The 10,000-nt window shown below is 48.4% G+C and overlaps 1 protein-coding gene across 1 annotated transcript in view; it reads left to right on the forward strand.

Annotated features, from left to right (window-relative positions):
* The window catches only part of LOC311242259 (liprin-alpha-2-like), a 55,796-nt gene that overhangs the window by 21,447 nt on the left and 24,349 nt on the right, over positions 1-10,000 (forward strand). The window contains exons 5-6 of the mRNA XM_084338461.1: positions 1,580-1,661; positions 8,225-8,425. Coding sequence (XP_084194587.1) covers positions 1,580-1,661; positions 8,225-8,425 — 283 coding nt within the window. The remainder of the gene's footprint in view (positions 1-1,579; positions 1,662-8,224; positions 8,426-10,000) is intronic.

The raw sequence follows: 10,000 nt of genomic DNA on the forward strand, positions 1-10,000 counted from the left end.
CGGGGCGCCTGCTCAGCGCGGATAGGATCTAAGGGGGGTAGTGTGATCCTTCCACACGCTACGCCCTCTCAGGGAGGATCCGCGCTGCCAGGTGAAAAGAAGCGGTTGATTGGCTAGACGTGTGTCGGAGGAAACACGTGATAGCCTCCACTCTCCCAGACCGACTGTGGGGGGTAAGTGCGCAGCGACCAGGAAGGGGATTGGGAATTGGCCTAACGACTAACATTGGGATGGGAGAAAATCGGAGGAAAAAGACGTACAGATGTCTTCCATAGACTCACAGGAATTGTGTAAAGTTGCCCAAATAGTGCAAGGAATAGCGACGCATGTCCCCTTTAAGTTCACGGCGATGGGTTCCCCGTCTTTCGGCCAGTCGAGCCCAGCGGCCGTGTGGCGTGCGAGGATTCGGCATCATAATACAAATAGCGTTGTGCGACAGAGCAGAGAGGGTGGAGAGCATCCATCTCTCCTCTGCACCTCTCGGATGAGGTGTCATTTACATCCGTGCCGAGTGGGTCAGCGCCCGACGCCACCCTCGAAGCGGCGCTCGACAAAATCATTATTTCCTTCTGCCACTCAGCCTCTTCAGGGTCGTCCTCCACTACACCCACTACACCCACTACACCCACTACACCCACTACACCCACTACACCCACTACACCCACTACACCCACTACACCCACTACACACCCACTACACCCACTACACCCACTACACCCACTACACCCACTACACCCACTACACCCACTACACACCCACTACACCCACTACACCCACTACACCCACTACACCCACTACACCCACTACACCCACTACACCCACTACACCCACTACACCCACTACACCCACTACACACCCACTACACACCCACTACACCCACTACACAAAAGCATGGAATCCAGCCCCCGGAAAGAAAATTTGAATAGTTCCTTCTGTATCTAAAAATAAACTCGGGATTCCAAGAGCGCCGCAGATGGAGAGAGAGCGCTCGCTCAGGAAGCCGAGCGCGGTGTCTGTCCGCGGCTTAATAAGATGTTAGGTGCCGCGCTGAGATGAGCTGAGTGCTTCGCTTAGTGCACAGGTTAAATGTCGGCCACAGCATAATGCAGGCGTGTGTCTGCGTGCGTGGGTTTGCGTGTGTGCGTGCGTGCGTGTGTGTGTGTACAGTATGTGCGACGTGTGCCAGATGGTTGAGAAGGCAACGGCAGAACACTCTGTGCTCCTCTGTCTCTCCGGCGGCAGAGATATGAGCGATAAAGACGCCGGTGCCCTTTTCCAAAGCTCCAGGAGAGTACAGGCTGGACCGGTAGAGATAAAGAGTGTATAAGCGCACTCATACAATCCCCCCCCACGCAAGACGCACACACACACACACACAAAGAGCCTCACACACACAGTATCGCTGCTATTACCGTGCCTTGAAGGAAGGAGTGTGTAGCCTGTGAGGGTGTGTGTGTGTGTGTGTGTGTGTGTGTGTGTGTGTGTGTGTGTGTGTGTGTGTGTGTGTGTGTGTGTGTGTGTGTGTGTGTGTGTCCCCTTATCATGTGTGTTAATGCACCGTCTGTGTCCCCTCCCTCAGGCACGAGCTATTGGAGGAGGCCAGGAGGAAGGGCTTACCCTTCGCCCAATGGGACGGCCCCACAGTGGTCGCCTGGCTGGAGGTAGGCGGTGTCTTGGCCTTCAGTAAAACATACACAGTGCATCCGTGTTGAACTGATGGACCGTGTGTCTCTCTGCCTGAAGCCTAGTAAGCCTAATCTTTCCAATGTGTGTGACCCGGGTTCAAATCCAGGATTGGTTACGTAAGACAAAATGTATAAATAAAACGCAGGCCTTTTCTGTATCCCACATCGAGGAAGATAAACACTGATTAGAGATTCCCATTGCCCACCGAGAAGCAATGTATGCAATGCTCTGTGTACAGTGCATGTGACTCAATCGATACACAACGAACACGAGACAATTAAGCGGCGTGACTGAGAAGGACGTGCATATCGACACACATCATCATCATCACATCAATCAATATGTATGATATTATTGACGCCGTTCACGTCGGACCCCAGGCACCGTCATGATCACCCTCTCTATCATCGACACCTTCATCATCATCACCCTCTCTATCATCAACACCTTCATCATGATCACCCTCTCTATCATCAACACCTTCATCATGATCAACCTCTCTATCATCGACACCTTCATCATCATCACCCTCTCTATCATCAACACCTTCATCATGATCACCCTCTCTATCATCAACACCTTCATCATGATCACCCTCTCTATCATCAACACCTTCATCATGATCACCCTCTCTATCATCAACACCTTCATCATGATCACCCTCTCTATCATCAACACCTTCATCATGATCACCCTCTCTGTCATCAACACCTTCATCATCATCACCCTCTCTATCATCAACACCTTCATCATAATCACCCTCTCTATCATCATCATCACCCTCTCTATCATCAACACCTTCAACATGATCAACCTCTCTATCATCAACACCTTCATGATCACCCTCTATCATCAACACCTTCATCACGATCAACCTCTCTATCATCAACACCTTCATCACGATCACCCTCTCTATCATCAACACCTTCATCACGATCACCCTCTCTATCATCAACACCTTCATCATCATCACCCTCTCTATCATCATCATCACCCTCTCTATCATCAACACCTTCATCACGATCACCCTCTCTATCATCAACACCTTCATCACGATCACCCTCTCTATCATCAACACCTTCATCATCATCACCCTCTCTATCATCAACACCTTCATCATGATCACCCTCTCTATCATCAACACCTTCATCATCATCACCCTCTCTATCATCAACACCTTCATCACGATCACCCTCTCTATCATCAACACCTTCATCATGATCACCCTCTCTATCATCAACACCTTCATCATCATCACCCTCTCTATCATCAACACCTTCATCACGATCACCCTCTCTATCATCGACACCTTCATCATGATCACCCTCTCTATCATCAACACCTTCATCATGATCACCCTCTCTGTCATCATCATCATCATCACCCTCTCTATCATCAACACCTTCATCACGATCACCCTCTCTATCATCAACACCTTCATCATGATCACCCTCTCTATCGTCAACACCTTCATCACGATCACCCTCTCTATCATCAACACCTTCATCATGATCACCCTCTCTATCATCAACACCTTCATCATGATCACCCTCTCTGTCATCATCATCATCATCACCCTCTCTGTCATCATCATCATCATCATCATCACCCTCTCTGTCATCAACACCTTCATCATCACCCTCTCTGTCATCAACACCTTCATCATCATCACCCTCTCTGTCATCATCATCATCATCACCCTCTCTGTCATCATCATCATCATCATCATCACCCTCTCTGTCATCAACACCTTCATCATCACCCTCTCTATCATCAACACCTTCATCATCATCACCCTCTCTGTCATCATCATCATCATCACCCTCTCTGTCATCATCATCATCATCATCATCATCATCATCACCCTCTCTGTCATCAACACCTTCATCATCATCACCCTCTTCATGCAAAACAATACAAAACATGAGGCAAATATGTAGCACTTAAAAGGCCAAACCAGTGAACAAACGGTTAGCCCCCTCAACCAAAAAATAGGAAATAGAGATGGAGACATGTTTTGTACTGAGCACTCTGTACGGTGATTAACACGAGACAACAGAGTTTTTACTTGTATTTGCTGTATTTCGAAGCTGTGAGATAATTGTTCACGTTGCCAGTGTTTACAGACACAATTAATATATAATATAATATAATTATAACATAATATACAAAATCACATGGTGAGAATCGTCTGTATCACGTGTCACGTCGTTCATTATACTGTTGTACTTCGCTCTTCTCAACTCCTCTTTATTAAAATCGCCCGCCGACTCCATTGACGCCTCACAGCGTGCAACTCTTACATCACGCCGGTCGCTTCACTTTCTTAATTTGCACGTAGCGCAGCAGGACGGACGCCGTGTCGAATATACAAACCAGCCTCGCCTGAATCAGAACACAGCTCACGGGCGCGACTCTGGGACATGAACACAACTCTGTGTGATTACAACACCTCTCGTCACATTAGTGGGCGTCACCGTGAGATCATTGTGCTTCCAGCAGCCACGGCTTCGTGCTTCATGGTTTATGTCCGTTTCTACTGTGTTTCCCCAGCAGGCATTTTGATACTATATAGATATACTATATGTTACACTGCATGGTTGTAACTTGAATATGGATAACAGGTGTGGATGTCATGTGTGGTAGAAACACCCCCCCTCCCTTCCAATACCCCCCCCCATTCCTGTCTTCCTGTGTAACCCCCCCCCCCCCCCCTCCCCCCTTCCGGCCACCCTACCTAAGCATCGTTCCCCCGCCCCCCTCCCTTTGTGTAACCCCCCCCCCCCCTCCCCCCTTCCGGTCACCCTACCTAAGCATCGTTCCCCCGCCCCCCCTCCCGTTGTGTAACACCCCCCTTCCGGTACTCTGGTATAAGGTTCTGATTGATTGATTGATTGATTGAAAACGTTATTTAACAGATTGCAGAATGGGTACAATACAGTACAGTACGGCTCAATACACACATTATTGTTAAGGGGATGCAGACCAGAGAAAGACTTCCGTCAGGGTCCCCCATTTTCAATTCACAAGACGAATCGGGAGCTTGATTGTCTCTACCTAAACTCCTGAACTAAATTGTATTCGATGTTCCATGTTTTAGCAAATACATTTGTAATAACCAAGATGATTTGACCGAGCGCATTCTTACCTCTCCGGTTTCCACGACACATATCGGATGCTCTTTCTGAAGGCGTTCTGCTAAAGGTCTGGTTTGATTGAATGTGCTGTGCACCTCTGCCCCCGTCATATTAGCCTTTTAATGGGTTAGATTATAATTACCTGATCTCATACCTCACCTTATTAACATTATGAATATTGTATTAATGCAGCCCATACCCCAGGCTCATTACAGAATGATAATGTTTAACTATTAATACCTTGATTATATTGGTACACTACATATTCATGTACTGGGGGCAGCTGCCAGGTGTGAATGTATGTAACCGTGTGAATGTGAAGCAGGGCTTGGTGAAAAAGAGCATCCGTGCTCGGAGAACCTGTGTAAATAAAGGTTAAAAAAATAAATAATAAATAATTGTATATATATATATATTAACAAATAAAAACACTGCACTCAGTGAATCATTTCATCGAATCACACTGTTTGTGATATGTTCATATCTTAAAATAGATTTAATCTAATACAACGTGTTTCTGAATATATTTGAATATGTTATCGGAATCAATTTGAATATTGTGCTTTTGAAGGAAATTATTCATGTGATCGTATATCTTTCGAATGGCTGAAATGTCACATCCTATAGACATTACTGCCCTCTACTGGTCAGTGGCTGCTCTACGCCCCCAAGCCCACTCCCAGGGATGAATCAACATACAGTAATAACATCTCCCTCCTGCTCCACATACTTGTTGTCAGTCTTATTAAAGCAACGTTTCATAATCGATTATTCGGGACCAGATGAAATTAAATTCGCAATGAAGTCAACATGATTAAATAATTAATTATTCAATCTCGGAGGACCCACAGTCATGGGTGTGATAAAACCAAAAGCATTTATTTTCAGCTGTCTTTCCAGGTTAGAGGTGGATTCCCTTCAACTAGTGTGCTGGTCAGAATGACTTGTGGTCTCGAGCGACGGTCACGCTGCTCATAGTCTGGAAGTAGTTTTAACATAGATATGGGTATGAAGCGAATTAGCAACGCAGATCGACTGTATTGAAAGGTTTGCAGCCTCGTCAATGAAGCCTCATTCATTATCGCTGTCTGGCCCCTATAGGAAAATGACTGGCCCCTATAGGAAAATGACTGGCCCCTATAGGAAAATGAACGACAGTACAACTATAATGTTCCACCAGTAGTGAATCACTATAGGAACGTAACATTACTATGGCAAAACCACAGGAACACTGTGCTGATTGGCCAGACAGTTCTGTGATATTCTGTTACTATGGTGAACCACTACGGTATTTATGCGGTAAATCTATAGTATGTATAAAAAAAAACATTATACATTAAAACCCAGGAATTCTATAGGTTTTTACTTACAGTTCATTTTCATCGCCTCAAAGATAATCAGACATCATCAACCAAAGATTTCTGGAAAGTTACACTACAAATATGTTGAGAATGGCCCATAAGAGCATAGATGATCCCCCAGAGATGGTTGTCTCTCTGATGTCTGTCTGTCTGTCTGTCTGTCTCTGCTGTAACATGGTTGTCTCTCTGATGTCTGTCTGTCTGTCTCTGCTGTATCATGGTTGTCTCTCTGATGTCTTGTCTGTCTGTCTGTCTCTGCTGTAACATGGTTGTCTCTCTGACGTCTTGTCTGTCTGTCTCTGCTGTAACATGGTTGTCTCTCTGACGTCTTGTCTGTCTGTCTCTGCTGTAACATGGTTGTCTCTCTGATGTCTGTCTGTCTGTCTCTGCTGTAACATGGTTGTCTCTCTGACGTCTTGTCTGTCTGTCTCTGCTGTAACATGGTTGTCTCTCTGATGTCTTGTCTGTCTGTCTGTCTCTCCTGTAACACGGTTGTCTCTCTGATGTCTTGTCTGTCTGTCTGTCTCTGCTGTAACATGGTTGTCTCTCTGATGTCTTGTCTGTATGTCTGTCTCTGCTGTAACATGGTTGTCTCTCTGATGTCTGTCTGTCTGTCTGTCTTTGCTGTAACATGGTTGTCTCTCTGATGTCTCGTCTGTCTGTCTGTCTCTGCTGTAACATGGTTGTCTCTCTGATGTCTGTCTGTCTGTCTGTCTTTGCTGTAACATGGTTGTCTCTCTGATGTCTCGTCTGTCTGTCTGTCTCTGCTGTAACATGGTCGTCTCTCTGATGTCTGTCTGTCTGTCTGTCTTTGCTGTAACATGGTTGTCTCTCTGATGTCTTGTCTGTCTGTCTGTCTCTGCTGTAACATGGTTGTCTCTCTGATGTCTTGTCTGTCTGTCTGTCTCTGCTGTAACATGGTTGTCTCTCTGATGTCTCGTCTGTCTGTCTCTACTGTAACATGGTTGTCTCTCTGATGTCTCGTCTGTCTGTCTCTACTGTAACATGGTTGTCTCTCTGATGTCTTGTCTGTCTGTCTGTCTCTGCTGTAACATGGTTGTCTCTCTGATGTCTTGTCTGTATGTCTGTCTGTCTCTGCTGTAACATGGTTGTCTCTCTGATGTCTTGTCTGTCTGTCTGTCTCTGCTGTAACATGGTTGTCTCTCTGATGTCTTGTCTGTCTGTCTCTACTGTAACATGGTTGTCTCTCTGATGTCTTGTCTGTCTGTCTGTCTCTGCTGTAACATGGTTGTCTCTCTGATGTCTTGTCTGTCTGTCTGTCTCTGCTGTAACATGGTTGTCTCTCTGATGTCTGTCTGTCTGTCTGTCTGTCTCTGCTGTAACATGGTTGTCTCTCTGATGTCTTGTCTGTCTGTCTCTGCTGTAACACGGTTGTCTCTCTGATGTCTTGTCTGTCTGTCTGTCTCTGCTGTAACATGGTTGTCTCTCTGATGTCTGTCTGTCTGTCTGTCTGTCTCTGCTGTAACATGGTTGTCTCTCTGATGTCTTGTCTGTCTGTCTGTCTCTGCTGTAACATGGTTGTCTCTCTGATGTCTTGTCTGTCTGTCTGTCTGTCTGTCTCTGCTGTAACACGGTTGTCTCTCTGATGTCTGTCTGTCTGTATGTCTGTCTCTGCTGTAACATGGTTGTCTCTCTGATGTCTTGTCTGTCTGTCTGTCTGTCTCTGCTGTAACACGGTTGTCTCTCTGATGTCTTGTCTGTCTGTCTGTCTGTCTGTCTGTCTGTCTCTGCTGTAACACGGTTGTCTCTCTGATGTCTTGTCTGTCTGTCTGTCTGTCTCTGCTGTAACACGGTTGTCTCTCTGATGTCTTGTCTGTCTGTCTGTCTGTCTGTCTGTCTGTCTGTCTCTGCTGTAACACGGTTGTCTTATGTTTTCTTTTTTGCAACGCAATATTGCGCGTTTCGACACAAAACACATTTCTGTAGCAACAGACGATAAAGTATTGATCAACGGCGCATGGTTCCTCTAATCTTGATATGTATCCCCCCCCCCCCCCCCCCCCCTCCCGTGCTCCACAGCTGTGGTTGGGGATGCCCGCCTGGTACGTGGCGGCGTGCCGTGCCAACGTGAAGAGCGGCGCCATCATGTCGGCGCTGTCCGACACGGAGATCCAGAGGGAGATCGGCATCAGCAACCCACTGCATCGCCTCAAGCTGCGCCTGGCCATCCAGGAGATGGTGTCGCTCACCAGCCCCTCGGCGCCGCCCACGTCCAGAACCGTGAGTGGGTCACATGATGGGACGCATGCGGCACGAGACACACGGGTCCGACACACACGTGTGGGTTCGCCTGGAATCATCAGCCCCGCCCTGAATGGAGCTACCTCAAAGCCCCGCCCTCTTTTTCACCTGATCCTCCAATCCCAACGGTTGTGATTGGAGGATGGAGGAAAGAGGGGGCGGGGTTTGAGATAGGTCAATATGCATTATTATTTCCATCTCCGAGATACTCTCTTCTTTATATATGTTATATATATATATAACATGTTATGTTATTTTAATGAACACAAATCAGGCGGGAAGCGGGTGTCATCACACGACCAAATACGGCGAGCGCCAGACGGACACGCCCCTCTCTAGACACACGGACGGTGACTTTTGTCTCATTGAATATTATGCATTATTATTTTTCATCTTCAGCGCATGCTTCAAGTGGCACGTTAACCATGCGATCGTGAATAAGTGAACATTAGGGAGAGTGGGCATAGAGGGGGGGGGGGGGGGGGGCTGGAATGTTAAGCGGCGCGGCATCACGGTGTAATTATTATTACGCGGCTCCCCAGTTGTCATGGTAACTGCGTACACAGCCTCCGAGGAGCCTGCTGCAGCGTAGTGACAGGAGCGCCCGCTCGCTCTGCCCACGGAGTGGTGCTGCACTCAGACACACACTCTGCCACCCCGGCTTCACTCTCTCTGCCCACGGAGTGCTGCACTCAGACACACACTCTGCCATCCCGGCTTCACTCTCTCTGCCCACGGAGTGTTGCACTCAGACACACACTCTGCCACCCCGGCTTCACTCTCTCTGCCCACGGAGTGCTGCACTCAGACACACACTCTGCCACCCCGGCTTCACTCTCTCTGCCCACGGAGTGCTGCACTCAGACCCACACTCTGCCACCCCGGCTTCACTCTTCTGCCCATGGAGTGCTGCACTCAGACACACACTCTGCCACCCCGGCTTCACTCTCTCTGCCCACGGAGTGTTGCACTCAGACACACACTCTGCCACCCCGGCTTCACTCTCTCTGCCCACGGAGTGCTGCACTCAGACACACACTCTGCCACCCCGGCTTCACTCTGCCCACGGAGTGCTGCACTCAGACACACACTCTGCCACCCCGGCTTCACTCTCTCTGCCCACGGAGTGTTGCACTCAGACACACACTCTGCCACCCCGGCTTCACTCTCTCTGCCCACGGAGTGCTGCACTCAGACACACACTCTGCCACCCCGGCTTCACTCTGCCCACGGAGTGGTGCTGCACTCAGACACACACTCTGCCACCCCGGCTTCACTCTGCCCACGGAGTGGTGTTGCACTCAGACACACACTCTGCCACCCCGGCTTCACTCTGCCCACGGAGTGGTGCTGCACTCAGACACACACTCTGCCACCCCGGCTTCACTCTGCCCACGGAGTGGTGTTGCTCTCAGACACACACTCTGCCACCCCGGCTTCACTCCTCTGCCCACGGAGTGCTGCACTCAGACACACACTCTGCCATCCCGGCTTCACTCTCTCTGCCCACGGAGTGTTGCTCTCAGACACACACTCTGCCACCCCGGCTTCACT

The sequence above is a fragment of the Notolepis coatsorum genome (assembly GCF_963971535.1).
Source record: "Notolepis coatsorum genome assembly, contig: SUPER_15_unloc_1, whole genome shotgun sequence".
Taxonomy (NCBI): domain Eukaryota; kingdom Metazoa; phylum Chordata; class Actinopteri; order Aulopiformes; family Paralepididae; genus Notolepis; species Notolepis coatsorum.